This window comes from Coffea arabica, chromosome 9e (genome assembly GCF_036785885.1).
Source record: "Coffea arabica cultivar ET-39 chromosome 9e, Coffea Arabica ET-39 HiFi, whole genome shotgun sequence".
Lineage (NCBI taxonomy): Eukaryota > Viridiplantae > Streptophyta > Magnoliopsida > Gentianales > Rubiaceae > Coffea > Coffea arabica.
In genome coordinates, this window is record NC_092327.1 from 20,412,541 (window position 1) to 20,433,922 (window position 21,382).

A 21,382-nucleotide genomic window follows, 5' to 3' on the forward strand; every position below is an offset into this window, starting at 1 on the left:
AAGATATAATCTCAGAAAAATAAGGTTTGACTTTGCTGAATTGTATAACTTGTTAGGTATATTCAAAGTTATACTATTTTAGAGGCGAAGGTTGAAAAAAACATCTGATATGTTTTATCAAAAGTTAATAACTCAACTATCTAAGAGTTCTAATAGCTTTCATTAAAATAAGTATTCATCTAATTTATATTCAAGATCAAAATAACTAAATAGAATCTTAGCCTACTAGGATTGTAAAACCGTAATTTTAAATTCCTAAATATATACGAGAGAATTCTAGATTTGTTAAAAAAGCAAGAGCAAAACCAAATCTTTTTTCTATCATTTTTCTTGGTTTTGTTTTACATGTATAGCAATTCTTATTTTAACTTTACTTCATATTGTATAATAACTAATTCATTGAATATTTATACCATACTTGCATGATGCAAGTTAGATAGCCCCAATTTTTTGGACTGGCAATACAACTTGAGAATTATTCTCAAATATGAAAAGTTTGCTTGTCTTAACTAACACACCTCCTTAAAACCCTCTAGCCAATAGAGCATCACAAGCTGAGGTTGATACTTACATTAAGCATCATGTAGACAATAACATTGCTATTTGTGTCATGCTTGCATCCATGACTCTTGAACTCCAAAAGCAACATGAGTTCATCAATACAAGTTATTGCACTTACAAGATAAAGAACTGACAGGTTTGAGACCACAAAGAGGTTTAACTGATGATAGGTAAGCTCTTGAGTGCATATGTCATAAAGACGATTGACTATATTAAAATATTAGGCCATTTAGGTTTTGTGATTGACCATGAGTTAAGTATTTGATCTCACGATCAATTCCTGTGAGATTTTTAGTTTTTGCAGTGAACTCCAATATGAATAAGTTGCAAACTATTTTATGCAAATTATTGAGTATGTTTAAAGATGTTGAGGCCAACCATAAGAAGGAAAAATACAAAATGTTAATAGTTGCTTCTAATATTTTCAAGTCTAAGAAAAGAAAGAAAATAAGGATTTAAACCATTAGAAGAGGAGGTTTTCAAGTTTAAATCCAAGACTAGGAGGAGAAAATAAGGATTTAAACCATTAGAAGGTGTGGACTAGAAAGAAAAAAGCAAGGCAAATGGCACTTGCTGCCATTGTGACAATCGAGGATATTGGAAGAGGAATTCTAGGATTCATCTTGATAGCTCAAAGGAGAAGAAGTTCAATAAAACTTCTACTTCAGGTGTTTATATGACTATCTAAATTTAATTCTAGGGTATTATATCCCAGAAATAGTTCTTATATTTGCTTAAATGATAGGTGGCTTTAAGAAAGGTAAAGGGGCCCTATGTATTGGCAATGAAGCAAAAGTTATAGCATTAACAGTGAGTACATATTATCTCTCTTTACCTTATAGACTTGTTTTAGAATTAAACAATTTTTATTGTCTTTCAACTTTAACTGCAAATATTATTTTAGTTTCATATTTAGGCATGGAAGATTTTTGTCATTAATGTTAAGAATAAATATCGTGACAAGTGAGAAACAAAAGATAGAAACTGTGAAACCATCATTTGTTTAGCATTGTAGACCAAATCATATGAATGAGAAATGCATCTCCAAATTATATAAGGTGGTTATTTGATCTTATTTGTCAATGAATCATATGAGCTTGTAAATCATGTTTACTTAGAAAAATAACCAAGTCACCATTCATTGGTAAAGATGAAAAAGTGAGTGAATTGTTAGAACTAATATATAGTAATGTATCTAATCTTATGACGATTCAAGCTAGAGAAAATTTTAATACTTTATAAACTTTTACTATTTACTCTTCAAGCTATGGATTTATATACTTAATGAAGTACAAATCTAAAACATTTAAAAAGTTTAAGAAGATTTTTTTTTGAGCTAAGTATAAGAAGTTTAAGAATGAAATGGAACAATTTGGTAAAAGTATTAAAACAATTAGATCTAATCAGGCTATAATATTTAGACTAAGGGTTTCAAAACTATCTAAAAGAAACAGGAATTCTAGCTCAAAGAACTCCATCTAGAATACCACAAATGAATGGACTTTCTAAGAGAAGTTATCTGACCTTGTTAGGTTTGATATGTTCTATCATGAGCCATGTAAGCCTACCAAATGCATTTTGCGGATTTGCTCTTCAAATCGTTTTTTACATACTAAATCATAACCTATTTAAATTTGTTCAATCTATATCATATGACTTATATTATCAAAAAAAAAATGTCACATGACTTATGAAAAGGTAAAAAATCAAATCTATCTCACATGAAGATTTGGGGCTATCATACTTATGTGAAATAGGATGTATCATGCAAGTTGGAATATAAATATGATAAATGTCTTTTTGTGAGGTATCTAAAAGAGATAATTAGATACTATTTCTATGATTCTATTCAATTAAAAGTGTTGATTTCAAGACATACTACTTGTCTAGAAAAAAAAAATTATTCTAGATAAAAGCAGTGGGATAAAGATGCAATTAGAGCAACTTTCTTATGATGATGATATACTAGGAAGCTCCAAGTATGCAAGAATTTTATAGATCTATAAGAGTTAATCATCTACCTAAAAGATATGGTTTTCTCATTTTTTTGACAAGGATTTAGTAAATGGATTAGCAATATTGTCAACCGTAAGGACTCTCTCAGTATTTGCTTCACCTCAACCAATGATCTTTCTTATCAAGTAATAACACTTCGATACATGTTTAGACCATGGATAAGACCTTAATTCCTTTGCTTGTAGCATGCTTTATTATTGTCAAAATCCAGGAGACTTTCAATGGATAGGACTACTTCAAACTCAATTACGAATGTATTGATTCAAATGGATTTTTTTGTTGGTTCAAGAGCTATAATACATTCGGTTTCATCTAAAGAATTTATTATGATATCTTACTTAGGACTTTTTTAAGTCACAGTACCACCATTTACAATAAAAATAAAACCTGACTAAAATTTGGTATCAGTTTTGTCAGATTAAAAACTAGTATCAGGGTACCCTTGAACTTGTAGATAGTGTTCTCTATAAATAAAGAACATATATTTAGTCCTTCTTAATTACTTAAGAATATTCTTGATAGCCATTCAATTGTTCTCATTCGGATTAGCTTGATATCTATTTGTAACACTTAAAACATAAGAGACATTAGACTTTACACAACACTGAATACAATGTGGAACAAATAGTTGGAATACATGCTATCTAATCCATATATCTCCCTTTATAATCAAATTTAGGACATATGCCTTTTGAAGTGTAGATTTCATGAGACATTAATAAAAAACTTTCTTAGAGTTTTTTATGCTAAATTTTTTTAACATCTTATTTATGTATGTGACTATGATAGGTCTAACAATTTTCCTAATCATCTCTGCAGATTCATATTCTCATAACATAAACTACTTCTTCTATGTCTTTCATATAGGAATTCTTGGATAACCATACTTAAATGGATTAAAGCAAATGTATGCGTTTTTCATTATCAATATGTCATCAACGTAAACAATTCTCATAAATGCATGGCTTTGATTATTAGAGATTGCGTATATACAAAATATGGAAAAATAGAGAATAATTTGTAAAGATGCGCCGCCTCTAACAATAGAGTAGTTGTTTCATTATTGGTCACTTATAGAAGTGTAACTTAAGAAACCTTAGTATTAAATGAAAAAGTCTTGGCCCTATTTAATAACCCAATTCAGTATTTAAATTTAATGGACTTAGATCTTAACATGTTCAGATGCGTTTAATAATAAAAAATTGAATATCTGAATTAATTAAATGATACAGAATTTCCTAAATAAAACTTGCTCCTAGAAATAAGTGATAAACTATTCACTTATCACTTAATGTAATATACATTCAAATGTATCAAATTTAGTACTTAACAATTCAATAAATTAATAGATTTAGACTTTAGATTTCAAATTTTAGTTTTCAGATTTCACTTTTATCAAATGCACCTTAGCCTATTTGGTTGTATTAGGGTGCGTTTGATAAACTGAAGTCTGAAAACTAAAATCAGAAATCTGAAGTCTGAAGTCTGAATTCATTAAATTATTGAATTGTTAAGTATTAAATCAAATACATTTGAGTATATATTGTGGCAGTCCCACCTCCCCCTAGGGCTTACCAAAGGATTTGGCGGACCGTCTGCCCAACTCTCGCCAGGACTCACTCACAAATCTCAGAAAATAATACAATTCCCAAACTTCAATAGTATTAACCTCAAAACGAGCATCAAAAGCTCATGGTTAAACATTACAGACCATCCAATGTTCGAAATTATCTCTACTTATATACATACAATAAAATGGATAAAATCCAAGTCGTTTAATCAAATCACCAAGTACAACTGGGATGGCAAGTTACTTAAAACTAGACGTCAACTCTCGAACTGTCTATTTTCCCGCTTCCATGTTGTCAATGCCTGCTAAGGAAAACAAACTAAAAGAAATGAATTAGAAGCTAAGTGAGGTTCCAAAAAAAAGGCAAGTAAACTAGCAGGCATGATACCGTTAAGTCAAACTGAATAGAGCAAGACATAATGTATAGTAAAGCAGGTAACCAAATAGATCATGCAATAGTGTATAGTAAAGAACACGTTCATGGCAAAGGATATGGGCTACTCTCAGAAGTAGGTTCTACCGCAGCTTGTCCAGGGTCCGTTGACTCTCCTTCAACTATAGAATTATAATGTTCATAGATCACCACTAAACGTCGATCTCCGTCCACCAATCACCTGCTACCAGGCCCAAACGTCAAAGAAGTACCCAAGATTCGTTGATCTTCTTGACCAAGCCTTTGCCGGCTCGATTTGACCAACTAGCTCTCGGTTGGGATTATAGCTCCAAATATTCAGGTATTCAAGATCTGGTTTAAAGCCCTAAGTATTCAAGTATTCAAGAGTGGAGTCGTGGCTATCATTCAACGTTCAAGCAATTAACGTTAGTTATCACTTAACGCTCCGTATTCAGAAATGTCACAAGTTCAAGTCATGAATTCCAGTTAGGAGTAAATAGGTTGGGAACTTTGTCCTTTACCCAAGGTTGCTCAACTTCCTCAACCGCTCTGAGGCTGGTCTCAAGCAAGAGGTCCAACGAGGGTTCGGTTCAGCCGTTACCGACGTACATTCACGCATATGCATGAGTAATCCAAGTTTCTACTTACCCGACGTCTCGAATAAGGGTCCAAGGGCTTAGTTCAACGACTGCAAGAGGAATGCAGCTGGTCTACAGTTCAACCGCTGCAAGAGTAATGCAGCCGATCTACTATCATGCACATATACATGCAAGTCCACACGCAGGATCAATTATTTCAAGTTCATGGAGGTTGAGTGCGAATAAGGACAGACTCGCCTAGTCATGGCCAAGTCACAAGTAATGCCCAACATGTGACATTTTCAAGCATTTCAAGTATTTCAAGTCAAGATACAGGTTACATGCAAATCAAGTTACTTATACATGCATGAATAAGATATCAAGTGTTTAGTCAAGTTAGGTCAAGTGCGATAAAGTACATACTCGCCTATGAAATATCAAGTCACGTGTCTAGCAAATTTCTAGCAACAATGAGCATGGAACATTTAGTTGGAACACTCACCAATAGTCAAGTAAGCAAGACAAGAGAAAGCTTTCACAATTCTCCTCGGGGTTTTCCTCGAATTCCTCTCGAATACCTAAGACATGCACAATCAACGATTACCTATAATCATTCAACCAAGGCCAAACAATTTCCCCTCAACCCTTCACTCAAGCATGGTCAATTTCTTGTCAAATTAAGAGAGAAACTATCTTCACTTAACTACTAAGATAACACTCAAGGGAAGATTCAAAAGTGATCTATTTGTAAATCAAAACGTGGCAAGAGTTTTCGATTCAAAAGTTAGTCAAACCGCTCAAGAGTTTAACAAAACACACGTGGGAGGGAAAATCACCTTCACTTCCTTAACTCCTAATCTTTTGCCCAAGTTTTGATATATATAAATGAGCGTTCAAGTTTACTAAAACTTATGAAGTCAAAACTTCACCAAACCACCATTTATTTCTTAGCAAAAACACCAACCAATCCTCCAAGTTTTGAATATCAAGCAAGAGAAATTTTCCTACAAAACTCTTGGCATGACGCTCCACTTTTCACTCCTTTTAATTCAAACTTGTTGCTCCTTTTAAAAGCACATTCGAGGGCAATTGATTCGCAAGCTATGTTGAGCAAAATTTCACTTTAAAGTTAGAGGAAATGAGACAAATTCCAATCCAAGATTTGGCCAAAACCTTCCAAATTTGTTTGTCATTTCATAAGAAAAATCCCAGTTTTTGTAATTCTCTTTGAAAAGTCATAACTTGAGTTTCGTAAGTACAAAAATCATAAATCTTATACCGTTAGAAAATAGACTCAAAAGTCTGCAACTCTCTAAAAGACATCTTCATAAAATTCAGCCCATAACATAGTCAAATCCCAGCCTCAATTCACTGCTCAACTGAGTGCAAAAATAGGACAGTCTTGGATTTTTAGCCCACTTGGAAATTTTGCTGGTATTTATAGAAAGTGAACCAAACCATGAATTTTACACGGTTAAAAGGCCTCTAAGTCTAATTTCAAAAGTAACAAACCGGACTCAATTCGGATTTTTTTACACCAAGATATAACAGATTTTCCAAGACTACTCTGCGGGAAAAATTTTCAGCAACACTTCCCCTTATTTTCTTAACTTTTCCATCCAAACTCACACCAATATTCATAGCAATTCAACCTCAATCACAACCACAAGTTATAAGCTAGAAAGTACACTTGTTTAAGGCCACAAAGCCACCCAAATAGCCAATTATCTAGCTCAGGAACTACCATAATAAAACTGGAAAATGGAAACTCTTGGCAGAAATTTTCAATTACAAGCTGAAATTTTCCATAAGCAAGCCAAAATAACATATAAAAGTTAGCAAATTCACATGGCAAAACTACTAGATCATGGCCAAGTTCAAAGCATCATATCAAGGATGAAATTTCACCATCAAAGCTGAAATTTTCAATCACCACTTAAATCATGAAATTTTCCATGAAAACCACCGGAATCAAGCTCTAAATCCACTCATATGCAAGTATTAAAAGAAAAGAGGGTTTCTTGATATAGTTACCTTGAAACCCTAAGAAGAAATGGAAACCAAGTGTTTCTTTCTCCCAAATCTTTGCATCAAAGTTCTTAATCCTACCTAAAGGTCATTTTTTATGGTTTGGATTGCAAACTTATGGTGAAATCTTGAAGATTCAAGCAAGGATTGAAGTTGGAATTTGAGTTTTCTTTCTCTCTTTTCTCTCAAGGAGGTTCGGCCATGAAGGGGAGAAGATGAAGGATTTTTGGTCAATTTTTTGTCAATAAAAGATTAAGAAATGTCTTAGTCAAAGTCAAAGATCCAATGCTTTAATGACAAATGGCATGCAATGGTTAATCCTCATCCTATTGCCTTCCAATCACTAAAATATCTAACCAACCTCTAATTATCCCTTAACACCTTATAAAATAATATTTATTTGCACAAAACTCCTTCTAATCTTCAAAAATTTATCACACGCACCTCACCAGTGGGTCCTACTTCCATAATGCATTACGAACTTAACATATACTAACTTATACAAGGAAAATGATTTAAAAACTTGACTCACTTAAAAAAAATCTAGGAAATTAAGGCAATAATTTAAAGTAAAGAAAATGCATTTAAAGAAATAAAATAAAATATAAAATAATTTTTGGGGTCCTCACATATATGATATTTGGTGATAAATGAATAGCTTATCACTTATATTTTGGAGCAAGTTTTGTCTAGAAAATTCAGTGCTACTTAATTAATTCAGATGTTCAATTTTTTGTTATCAAACGCATCTGAATATATTAAGATATGAATCTATTAAGTTTAAATGCTAAATTATGTTATCAAACAGGGTCTTAGTCTAATAAGTTATATTACAATTGGTATAAATTCTAACTTTAAAACCAATACAAGAAAAGTATATGAAGAGGGATACTAATTATATGAAAAACATAAGTTGAAGGGTGAAAGTCATTTATTTGACTACTTTTCTCATCATTTAGGTGGGCATCATAATTCATCTTCTGAGAGGCTAATCGATGTGCAGATATCTTGGCAAAGATTTGAGAAAAGATGAACACTAGTTTTTGTATTTTGGATGAACATCCTAAGGAACTTCTTTTTGCTTTGAATGAAGACATAAGGGGAATCTATTTTCCTCATTTTGTTTCTATGAACTGTAATAGTCAGGAGCAAACTTCTATACTTTTTCTTTTCATTTATCCTTGTTTTTATCAAAAAGAAAAAGATAAGGGAGAATAATTATCTATTTTCCCAACTTTGGAATATGAAAATTAGAAACATAAAAGTGCTTGACTTGAACTCCAGTTCGAGTTTGAACCTTTTTTTTTTTTTTGGCTGCAAAACTCCATCCACAGTATAGGGACGTCACCCCCTATTTTATTAAATAAATAAGACAAGTACAATGAGTTTGAGAGGGGCCAAACTTGGCCTCAAAACAAAATAGAAAATACAAGTTAAACTTTGTCTACTATAGTCCTTAGTTCGAGTTTGAACTTGAGTGTACCTCAAGTTGAAGTCAAGTTTATAAATTACGAACTCGATGAGTTTCAAGCTTGAAGCGTATGAATAGGGGTGGCAATTCTCGACACGATCCGAAAACACGATTCGAACCTAATATGATATTAGCAGGTATGGATTTACTCTTCTTGAGTTCGGGTCAAATTTAGGTCAGATCCGAATGACCCGCTAAGCAAACAGGTCGAATTCGGGTCAACCCACGAGTTGACCCATTTGACCCATCTGACTCATTTAATAAATAATCCCATAATTTAATTAATAAATTAGAGGATAAAGTAAATAAAAAGAAAACTAACTAAGGTTATAAATTAGTATTACGAGAATGGAATCATGAATGTTATGCGAAAATAAGGTATTTTATTTGTGAAAGTGTCGTAGTTTTGTTTTTGTTCATGATTTTTTTGGTACAAAAAATAAAACCAAAAAATTACTGCGAGATTGGGCTGCAATTTTGTATATTATTAAACTCCGTTATAAAAAAATCCACCATATTACCAAAGTGAGAAGGTTAAACAAAAAATAAAAGAAAATTAAGCAAACAAGTTATTTAGCTCGGGTTTGGGTAACCCGCGAAATTAACGAATTAGGTTTGGATCAAGAAAGCTGACCCATTTAAATTTTCGGGACGGGTTCGGGTTGACGTGTTGGCTAAGATATCTTAGTTTCAACCCAACCCGCAAACTCGTGACCCGACCTGATTGCCACCCCTACTAGGAATACGCATGCTTAACTTAATTGAACCTCTACGTTAGGCAAAACCATCACACACTTGAAAAACTTCACCCAATTCGTTCCTTTGTGGCTTTTATTTGGATTGACATAATTTTCCATCTAACAATTTTAAGCATGTGAAAACTTTGAGAAAATTTATACAACTTAGAAGGCCCAAATAATCTTTAGCAACATCTACGATTGTCAATGGCATGAAAGAATTGTATAGAAAAGAAGAAATAAACGAAGAATAATTTGCATTCTTGAAATTGACAACAAGAAGTAAAATAGTCAAAATTAGCTCACAACATAGGATTAGTTAGCAATTCCGAAAATCCAATCAAGAAGCATGATAGCCAAATTTAGCTTACGGCCTTGTAATAATTAGGAATTGAGAAAAGCCAAGAGAAAGTAAAGTTGTACATAGTTATTTAGGTGAAAACCATGTGCTGATGGTGCCACTCCAATGATGATATAGCCATTCTATTCTTTCCCTCCTCTTCGACCTTGATTTTCTTTCTCTTTCTAGTTTGCTCTTTTTTTCTTTTTTTTTTTTGCTTTAATTTTGATTGTTTATTTTATATATTTCTAGTTATCAATGGTCAACAAAATTGAAATCTCCATTTTAGCCTCCCTAATTTTGTTCATTGGAAATAAATTCTAAAATTGTGGTCGGTGCAGCCGTAGAGGAACTAAGTTGATCCAAAAATATAAATTAAAGATTAATAATACCCTATTTTAAAGTACAAGGACAGAAGTTAGATTACCAAAAAGTTGGAGGGCTCTTTGGTGCATTTGCTCACTTTGTTTCTTGGTTATGTGTTAGATTTGGCATTTCTGGTGAAGGCAAAGTTGGGTTTTCCCCCAAAGGCCAAAAAAAAAAAAAAAAATCAAATCTGGGCTAATAGCTATCCAAAATTCCAGTCTCGCCATTTCCCAAGTTAAGAGTCGATTTGAAGATAGCATCACCAAGCTGAGATGGGAACTTGTCTCAACCAATTCTTTGCTTTTTTTCAAAGTCAATCAAACTTAGCTGGAATTACATATTGTTGGTGTATTTTAATAAAATCTTAATTTTTTTCTAGACCAAATCTTTACAAGGAGTTATAATAATTTATTTGGAAGTTATTTGAATCATAATTGTGGGAGTTTCATTACAAGGAGTTATAATAATTTATTTGGGAGTTATGGGAATTATAATTGTGGGAGTTACAATGCATTTTGAATGGAGTTATTATACTATCATTTGAATTAGAGTTACAAATGAATTATTTGTTCAAATGAGGAATTATTGAGTCATTATGAGCCATTCAAATGTGAATTCATTTTTAGGTTACAAATTCTACCAATTAACTATAATTTAATATGCAAAGAAAACTGTTATACATTGGACTTTCAATCTTTTTCTAAAGGTTTTTGTAACCTATAAATAGTGAAGTTCTTTAGAGAATTTTATACACACTTCTCTCAACAAAAGATCATTCTAAATACTATTTTCCTCACACTCATTTCTTTCTCCCTCATTCTATTTTCTTTGGGCAAAGTAAGATATTGGGAAGCTTCTGCTTCTCTTGGTTGTGCATATCAAAGGGAAGCAACAACTATAGAGTTGGGCTGTTGTATCCTGGAGGCGGCGCGCTAGACCTTCTGTATCGGTTTAAAAAATGCCGTAGGGGCGTGTATCGTTTTAAAGAGAGCATTCAACGCGCCTTAGCCCCACCGAACTTTTTAGTAGCTGTCAATTCAAGGTGGTCGGATTGAAGATCAGAAGCTGTTCATCCAATAATTTTAAGATCTAGTTCGCGCATCAACCCATGCCAAAATAACTTTTGATGGTACAAATTATTTGCATTTATTAATGCAATATTGAGGTATGAGATTTTGTTAATTTCTTTGTTAAATCTTACCAGAGAAATTACTATTACTTATATGATTAATTTGGTCTAAAACCAACAATTTTAAGACGACAAGCCTCTTCACATAAGATAAGGTTATCATTGCATGTTGTGCTTCTAAATAATCAAATCATAAAACTAACATAATCCCGACGATGAGAATCTTACATGGTGCATAACATAATCGGGACAAACTTTAATAAACAAGATATTTCATGTGAATGGTCATAATTATAGACTGAGACTTGAAAGGATAATATCCATTGATTTTATGTGCTTTGGAGTTTGGTATCAATATTGTGTATGCGCCTATAAATGATTCGCAATATATACCTTTGAATCCAAGTTGCCTATTATTAACAGAATATCATGTATTTGATTGTTCAAGGGAAACATGATACTTGCATGATGTCTTTGAATATCAGTAGACCAAATACAATAATTTTTTGCTATTTTTTGAGTTTTTAATATATGTTGTATGAAGCAACTATTTTCGCATGAGCTTGTCAGCTTGTCATGTTACATAGTGAATTTTCAATGTCTCTTATATTAACAGATTTATTCTGATTGAAAATTTTGGCACTGACATATAAATGATTAATTTGGTGATAAAGATATATACTCCATGAAATGCATGTATAACGTGGCCAGTTATTGTCTTAAGAATAGTGGTATCAAGATGTGTCAAAAAAAAAACAGCAATTATGAGGGTTCAAGTTCTATTTAAATAGTGGGGGTTTAAAATTCTCTAGTTTTGTCTTAAATTCATATGATCTTAATCCAGCTTGAGGTTTGCATTTTCACAAGCAATAAACGGTATTGATAATACATGAAGAAAAGATTACACTGTCACCAAGGAAAACTATATACATGGATAATAGATTTAGTGGCTTGAAGTTGTGAAATATAAAGTCATTACCCATATAATTCTCAACAATTCTATTCTCTTGACTTGTATTTTGTTAAAATTGTGAATATGAACTTTTTGATGTTGTACATTGAAAAATATGTATTCAAGTCAAAGGCCATCAATTTGCAGGCAACCAACAACTTTTTGGATTTGTATTAAATTATTTCATGTTGTTTGCTATGTGGTTATCTTTGTATTTAATGCAAACTGGAATACTTAATTTTCATGCCAAGCACGACTATAGTGAGACTATGCTTGGATGGAAACGCGGACAGTGGATGTTGACTAAGCTGGTAGCTATGAATTTTGAAATCCTTGAGATTTTTCATTATAAGGCTTGCATTACTTGCAGATTGAATTTTGAAATTAAAGCATAATAGTGCATTGACTATTATATTTTCTGAATTTTCTGAATTTCTAATTTGAGTTGTGCAGATTAAAAAGTGAGGCATGATTTGGATAGAGTTGAATTACTTATGAAGCAAAAGAAAATTCATTGAGGATTATGAGAGTGGCGGGTTACTAGATTACCAGCCAATGAGAAGATTACAGAAATGATGGAAATCAATGTGGCTTTGCTTGATGTGAGCAAATATATGCCCATTCTACTTGCTCCTATTTTAAAAAAAACTTTATATTCAAAGTTTTTGAACTGGTTGTGAAATTGCTAAGTAATTTTAGATGTGTCCTGTTTATCTATGCACATGAAATCTAGTGATGAGGTTTTAAGAATAAGTAATTGACTAAAGAATGCAATGCATTTTATTATTGCTTAATCGCATTCAAATTTAAAAGTTCATTACTTTAATGTGTACGATCTCATAGTTTTGAAGTATGCCTAAAAGACTTGTATATGAGTATTTTCTTGGTTTCGGTTTTCAACATGATTGCAAAAGAAAACATTGATGTACAAAAGTACAAGTCTTATGACATTATAGTTCAAACAATTGTAAACCAGTTGGCCATCAACTTGAATTCAACTGCAGTCGAGATACACTAAACACGATGCATGTATAACTTGGAGTCAAGTTCAATTTCCAAGTCTGCAGACAGCCTCATTTTTAAACAATGATGATCTCAAAATATATGAATGACTTTGCAACTATTTAGTTGTTGAATGTGTGTGATTTTTAAAAAAAGTCAAGTTTCTTGTTGATGTTAATGTGTGATTTGTACCCAATAAGATGGCTCTTATGCCTATGTACTACTTTGAGTGTATATCATTTTGAGTACCTAGAACACTATTTCTGCACTATCTTAACATATGAACTCCATGAGTACTCTTGAATGAATAATTGTTAGAAATAACGGGGGTATGTAATTACATGATAATATTGCATTCTTCAATTGAGTGCATGACTATGACACGTTGAAGAATAGTTCGTGTAATTTAAAATACTATGCAGATAAATATCTAAATAGTATCTGCAGAATTGAATGAATCATTTGTTAATGCTTTACCACTATGTGTTTATAAAAAAAAATGTCAAATGTATTCTTTATGCTAATATACGGTACTTTATTGGTTATCAATATAAATTTCATCTTTTATTAGATTGTTTTGTGGCATATACTCCCAATGATTTTGCACAAGGTAATGTTGCCTAAAATTGTAATTGTTACCTCTATTTTCAGTCTTAAATTAGTGAGTACTATTTTACAATTCCTTCTAGTTTGTTGAAAAGGTTTAAACTTGGGAGGTTGTTAATTTTTATGATAGTTAAAAGCTACGGAACAGTACTCCAGGCACTTGATATGGATTGGTTATGATAAATAGTGGGGGTGTCTAAATCCAATGGCTAATATAGAACGTGACTTTTAAATGCTATATGCATTTACTTTACCATCGTGGTACATACTTTGAAATTTGATTGTGAGATTATCTTGAGAATTATATTATGAGTTTCTTATTCCTTGGTTTGAGTGTGCAGATTAGTGGTGACCAATAAATGATGCGTAATGCCAAGGTTTTAAAAACACGGTGGTAATAGAAGTGGTGGAAAAAAAATAAGGGTGATATCATTTTATTACTCAATTTATGAGTATAACTTTTGGAATTATTTTGACTCTTATTTTGAGTTGTGCAGACTAGCACTCACTAAAAAATATGATTTGATGTGAAGGTATTCGAAATATTTTCTTGGTATTTTTGCAAAAGCAAAATTAACCATGAAGATTTTGAGAATGGTTTCTAGTGCACTACTAGATTACTGCCCATTGAGATAAAATTGAAAAATTGAATATGAGCAAATATATGCCTATATTATTTGGCAAATATAAATGGATGAGAAATTTTCTCACCAAAGATTGGTTCAATATATTTGAACCACTAAGAGAGATTATTTTAAAATAAATTCGGGGACATCATATCTTTGCTATTTTATCGTGTAAAATCTCAAGCTTGAGTCAAAGATATGATACACATCAAGGGGAATGGGACTTGAAGCTAAAATTTTAAATTGGAACCATCTATGAGGATACAACTACCTAGGGACTGGAGATCCCAAGAACTAGGTCAGAGACAAACGAATCATAGAATGGTTTGGGTGAAAAGCATGCATATATTATAAAGTTGTTAAATCCCTTCCCATGGTGTAGAGCATGCTCGTGACTCTATGACGAAGGAAAGGTTAAGATTTGATATAAATCTTTTAATGAGTTCTATAGCCCTTTTATGGGTGGAATGCCTTAGTCATAGGGGTATTCTTGATAGACTTGCCTATATGAGTGTGGAAGTAAATGCCGCTTCCTATGAGAATTTGGCTAATTCTCTAAAGCACTCATGAATCTGGGATAAAGCACAAGGCCGTAATGTGCTGGCTTAAGAAGCTTGTTAATTAATATCTTGAATATCATGTGTGTGACATAATCTTACATAACTTAAAGTAGTCTTAGTTTCAAGGCTATAGTCCACTTTGACTCTAACATGGAGATTATGGAAACACTAAATGAAGGTTTCAAGGCAATGCCACTTTCATTATGTATGATGTTCTTACTTTGTCCAAATCTTTATTCTTCTCAAATTTTATTAAAATAAGTGGGGGAATGTTGGTGTATTTTAATAAAATCTTAATTTTTTCCTTGACCAAATCTTTACAAGGAGTTATAATAATTTATTTGGAAGTTATTTGAATTATAATTGTGGGAGTTTCATTACAAGGAGTTATAATAATTTATTTGGGAGTTATGGGAATTATAATTGTGGGAGTTACAATGCATTTTGAATGGAGTTATTATACAATTATTTGAATTAAAGTTACAAATGAATCATTTGTTCAAATGAGGAATTATTGAGTCATTATGAGCCATTCAAATGTGAATTCATTTTTAGGTTACAAATTCTACCAATTAACTATAATTTAATATGCAAAGAAAACCGTTATACATTGGACTTTCAATCTTTTTCTAAAGGTTTTTGTAACCTATAAATAGTGAAGTTCTTTGGAGAATTTTATACAAACTTCTCTCAACAAAAGATCATTCTAAATACTATTTTCCTCACACTCATTTCTTTCTCCCTCATTCTATTTTCTTTGGGCAAAGTAAGCTATTGGGAAGCTTCTGCTTCTCTTGGTTGTGCATATCAAAGGGAAGCAACAACTATAGAGTTGGACTGTTGTATCCTGGAGGCGGCGCGCTAGACCTTCTGTATCGGTTTAAAAAATGCCGTAGGGGCGTGTATCGTTTTAAAGAGAGCATTCAACGCGCCTTAGCCCCACCGAACTTTTTAGTAGCTGTCAATTCAAGGTGGTCGGATTGAAGATCAGAAGCTGTTCATCCAATAATATTAAGATCTAGTTCGCGCATCAACCCATGCCAAAATAACTTTTGATGGTACAAATTATTTGCATTTATTATTGCAATATTGAGGTATGAGATTTTGTTAATTTCTTTGTTAAATCTTACCAGAGAAATTACTATTACTTATATGATTAATTTGGTCTAGAACCAACACATATAGCACACAATAATTAATTGACTTGAAAAGAAAAAAAAAAGAAAAGCATCTTTTGCTAACCACAAGATCAAGCATCTCTTGTCAAACGTAATTCTAAAACCTTAGACCCATTCCCTATAATATAACTTTTATTTGGAAACTAAACAAATTTTTAAAAAATTAAACAAATTATTGAATTTATTTCCTCATTCACGAGAGATCTAAAACTTACGAGAGATAGAAAGGAAATGACTTGATAGTCGAATTAGAAATCTCAAAATTATTGATATTCAATATTTATACTTATGTATACATAATCCAACTTCAGTAAGTAATTCAATATAAATTTGAATCATATATCATTGATTGTTCAAGAATTGCTCATTGACAAGTATATAATATTCTTGATTATCTTTGTTTTCTTTTTTCTTTTTTTTTTGAAAAGAATAATCTTTGCTTTAATTGTAGAATACATGTAGACTATGTCACCAAAACTTAGCGGTAACTTATTCGAAGAAAATTACTAATGAAGAATATGCTAGATAGAAGTTAATTCCCATAGTTTCATTTTTCTTTACATAATAATGATGACACGAATACACCCTAGAATATATAATCGATGCTTTGATAAATTGTTTTTAATTTTTCTGCTTAAATTCCTTGGATGTTGAAATTGAAAAATCATCTTCCTCGTAAGAAACACATTTAGAGTAGTAACACTACATTTTTTCCCCAAATTTTGAATGCATCAAGTGAAATGCAATAATCTATATCCACACCAAACAAAGTATTAATATACTACCGTATGCCAAACAAGATACAGTAACTCCATATTTTTGAATTCAATGGTTGTGATACAGTTTTGTATACAATTCTACAAAATATACAATACTAGTTTACACTATCATTCGAAAAATGAATAATAGAGTGAGAACACTAAGGTGTAACTTAAAAAATAATAAAGTTGCTGCACTCCTTATTCTTGTAGTGTTTTTCTACACCTTTATCAATGCCCTAATCTGGTCAAGGAAGTTTTATAATTTTTCCTCTGGTTAAACATTTGTTGTGATTGTGAAAACATATTTACTATATTATTTTTAACAGACGTATATATTTATTGTTCACATGCATATTTTGACACTCCAGACAGGTACCTAAAAAAATTAGGCACATATTTTCTACTCCCTCTAACTACACCCGAATTCGAAGATGGAAATCCAATAATTTTCACTCACGTTACACATTTATTGTGATTGCATATATTTATTTATTTATTTTCTATTTGACAAACATGTGAATTCATTGTTCAACTACCTATTTTGAAACTCAAACACACTAGGCTAACATCTTCTCTTATTTTTTACTTTCCATTTTTTTTTAGCTTCCTTTTTAAAATTTATTTATTTTTGCACACTTTATTGTGTTGAAATCTATAATGATTATCTTATTAATTACTCCCCATTCATTGTCATATTTAGTGCACAAACTCTCTTAGCTTTGCCGTACTCCAACCACTGAACGTCCCCAGCCCCAATACCCCACTGCCCAACCTTTATCCCAGCACTCGAATTATATCCTCCTCTTTTTGCCTTCTCTCTTGATCTCTATCCCCTCCCTGTCCCCATATCCACCAAATCCAAAGCTGCGTTTCTCCATCACCATCCAAACAGCCCCTGCCCCTCCAAAACCACCTTCCCCCAACCCCGAGAGTTACCTAAAATTCTCCTCTTTGGATCATCAAACCAGCCCAGATCTCCCATGTCTTCAGTCTCAGATCCATAATATTTCTGGTTTGTCCATCCTGCCCCCTCCCGCCACAGCTTCCTAGACGTGTACAGCAGGGTCAGTATCGTCCTTGAGAAATTAGTACTGAGATGGGATCCATAAGAGCAGATCTGAGCACTAAAATCTTCCCGGAACCGGTTGACCACTTCGACCAGTTGCCCGATTCTCTCCTCTTGCTGGTTTTTAACAGGATCGGCGATGTGAAAGCTTTAGGTCGATGCTGCCTGGTTTCGAGGCGCTTTCACACTCTTGTTCCCCAGGTTGAAAACGTCGTCGTTCGGGTGGACTGCGTCATTTCCGACGATGATCCCTCGTCGTCTTCCTCCTCCGGGAACAGCCCAACGAGCTCGTCGTCGTCCTCTGCCGCCGACAAGTCCCGCTCCTTCCTCCGCCTCTTCCTCTCGTCCCTCCTCAAACCGATTCAGTCGTTTACGCAGTTCATTAACCCTAATAAACGGCCGATGTCTTCCGTCAGCCACGATTACGCCGGCAACGGTGATGATGACTTTGACCACAGCAGCGTTACCCACCACTCTCCCACCCAAGTACTCAAGAACTTCAATGAAATCAGTTTCCTTCGCATCGAACTCCCCTCCGGTGAGCTCGGCATCGACGATGGTGTTTTGCTCAAGTGGCGAGCTGATTTTGGGTCCACCTTAGATAACTGCGTCATCCTCGGGGCATCATCGATCATCAAGAACTACAAGAGCAGCGCCTGCGATGATCAAATTAGCAATTGTAACAATATTGTTGAGCCCGTTAGAGCCCATGAAAATAATGGTAATGATAATAGTAATCACCCTGCTAATACTGATCATAGTAATAGTAACAATAGTAATTCGAATGAGAGCGATAATGGGAGCATACCAGAGTCTTTTTACACGAATGGGGGATTGAAATTGAGGGTGGTATGGACAATAAGTTCGTTAATCGCGGCATCAGCCCGGCATTATTTGTTGCAGCCAATAATTGCAGAGCACAAGACTTTGGATAGCTTGGTTTTGACTGATGCGGATGGGCAAGGGGTTCTGTGTATGAATAAGGAGCAGTTGGAGGAGCTCAGGGTGAAGCCTTTATCGGCTTCTTCTGCATCGAAGAGGACGTTGGTGCCTGCGTTGAATATGCGGCTCTGGTATGCGCCACACTTGGAATTGCCTGATGGGACGGTGCTCAAGGGAGCGACCTTGGTGGCTATTCGGCCGAGTGAGCAGCAGCAGTTGGCGCCTAAGAAGGATGTAGCTGCTGCAGCAGATGGGAGTTGGGTGGGTGCTGCATTTGAGGAGCCTTATGGGACTGCTGCCAGGATGTTGGTTAAAAGGAGGACCTATTGTCTCGAGATGAACTCATTCTGATCGATTTGGTGGTCTTTTGTTGAACAAAAGAAGTGAAGAATTTTGGGGTAATAGTTAATTTCTATTTGCTTTTGCTTTTGTACTGGATCTTTTTTTAGTTATCTGCATGTGTGATGAATTGCTTGACCGCTTACATCCTAAGGAGTTAGCCTAATCTGTTGAGTGTTGTTATATATGGCTGAATTCCTCATATTTAGATAGTTTTAGCTTGGAAGGTGATCTTTTGGGCACATGAGTTTACATTGTCTATCCGTTTTTGGTAGTTTGTGTTCAGTTTCCACATTTTTATGGCATTAGTGATTTAGATTCATAATTAGTTTCTCGGGTGGATTACATTTTCTTGAACTTGCATAAGTTTGTATTACATAGCAAGTTTCAAGCATGAGCAAGTTTGTCATTTTTTTTCCCTGGGATGTGTTTGTTATATGCTGTTAACGCTTGCTGAAACTTGTCTTATCATTGATTGTTAATGCGTTTGCCAATTATTAGATGCTGTACTCGTACAAGTGACAGTTTGTTATAGAATTGTGGTTTTATTGTGTTAATATATTACAAGTTTGAGCAGTTGCTGGGTATTGCTTTGAGGCAAGTTGATCAGATTACAAAGCATTGATTCCATGGTTATAAGGATTGTCTTTGAGTTTCTTATTACTAGTCACAGTTGTCTGATCTCTCTATCTCATTGTCATCTTTATTGTATAGTAGATGGATATGTATCGGGATGTCAGTTTGGTCCTGCTAAATTGATGTTTTCTTTTGGCTGATTGGACATTCAGGGGAAACTGCAGCCTTTTGAGTTTGGGATTTCCATATCCTGGAAGGAAGAAAAAACCCACCCACAATTTTACTGCTTGGTCACTATGAATCAATTGAGCATCCCCATGTTACTTCTTACACGAAGAAAAAGCCACTAGTTGGGACATTCTGTGGATTCTTTGTTGGTCTCCCTTTGTTTAAGCTGATCGATGAGACAAGCCACTTGTTGGGGTGACAACGAGACTGAATTTGTCTCCCTTTTTCTATAAACGAATGGATATAGGCATCTGCTGTTGTCTTAATTCTGCCAATATGTTTATGAAAGTGCACAAGATGCTTTTGTATTGCTGCTGCTGTTAGAGTTTTTGTCATTAACCCTGTAGTACAATAATTAGTTTTCTGCTATACCATCTGTGAATATTGTAGGCAATAACATTGTTTTCTGTTTGTGCAATGCCTTGGAGGTTCATCTGGCACTAGTGCTGCGCTGTATTGGACTATCTTTCTTCCATTAGTTGTGTGCCTAAAATGTTGGAGGCAGTGAAGGGTGAACATACATTGTATTCTAGATACGCAAGTACTGCAAATCCCAGCGCACCATTGCCATCCGAGTGATGGTAATCCTCGATGTAACCTGCCAAACAATTGTTGCAGCCTTGCAGGGCGCCTTGTGCTTCATGGACTTTGTTTTCTACCATGTTCTTGATCGCTTTTCCTTGTTGACGATGGTGTTAATTTTTTGGAATGCTGGTTGCTTTACCCTCCATCAGTAATCATTGCTCAAGAGAATGAAAGCCCGTTCATGGATTTTGTTTTCATCTATGTCCTCTATCGCTTTTCCTTGTTTAGGATGGTGTTCAATTACTTGTAATGCTGGTTGCGCACCCTACACTAGTGGTCATTGCTGAAAGAGAATGAGAGCCCATGGGTAAAGTGTGCTCAAGAGGTAGATAGTGGCTTTAGAGGTTGTGAAGGTATATTGGCTCTAGTGGTTGTGAGGGTAAAATGTGCTCAAGAGGCGGACAGTGGCTTTAGTGGTTGGGACTTGCAAGTGGGCTACTTAATTCCTTAGGAGAAACGACCAATTAAATCTGATATCTTGACTGTTGAAAGAATGGTATTGTTTAGAAAAGCAGAAAATGACATTCCACCAAACTTCAGTTTCCTATTTATATTCGTGATATAGGGTCAGATACTGGATGCTATCAGTTTCCACCAAATTTTTCTTTCCATTGACACGAACTGACAGCATATTGGATTTACATGTAGCACTGGTCATAAAATGATTGGGCGGTAGCTGGTCAATGATTACTATAGTTGCATTAGGTACTTTGGAAGATTAATTAGGTAAACCTATCCCAGTTTTGTATGTTTTGTTCCATATTAGTTATT

General features: G+C 33.9%; 1 protein-coding gene across 1 annotated transcript; it reads left to right on the forward strand.

The window, feature by feature from the left end:
* The first annotated feature begins 17,782 nt into the window (after nucleotides 1-17,782).
* Nucleotides 17,783-20,466, forward strand: LOC113710153 (F-box protein At5g46170). Its single transcript, XM_027232994.2, has 2 exons — nucleotides 17,783-19,281; nucleotides 20,011-20,466. Exon 1 carries the CDS (start codon nucleotides 17,972-17,974, stop codon nucleotides 19,232-19,234), a length of 1,263 nt encoding a protein of 420 aa, XP_027088795.1. The 5' UTR covers nucleotides 17,783-17,971; the 3' UTR covers nucleotides 19,235-19,281; nucleotides 20,011-20,466.
* Nucleotides 20,467-21,382: the final 916 nt, after the last annotated feature.

Bases quoted from the DNA above. Each gene is read 5' to 3' on its own strand.
- LOC113710153 (XM_027232994.2), top strand. From the start codon at position 17,972: ATGGGATCCATAAGAGCAGATCTGAGCACTAAAATCTTCCCGGAACCG.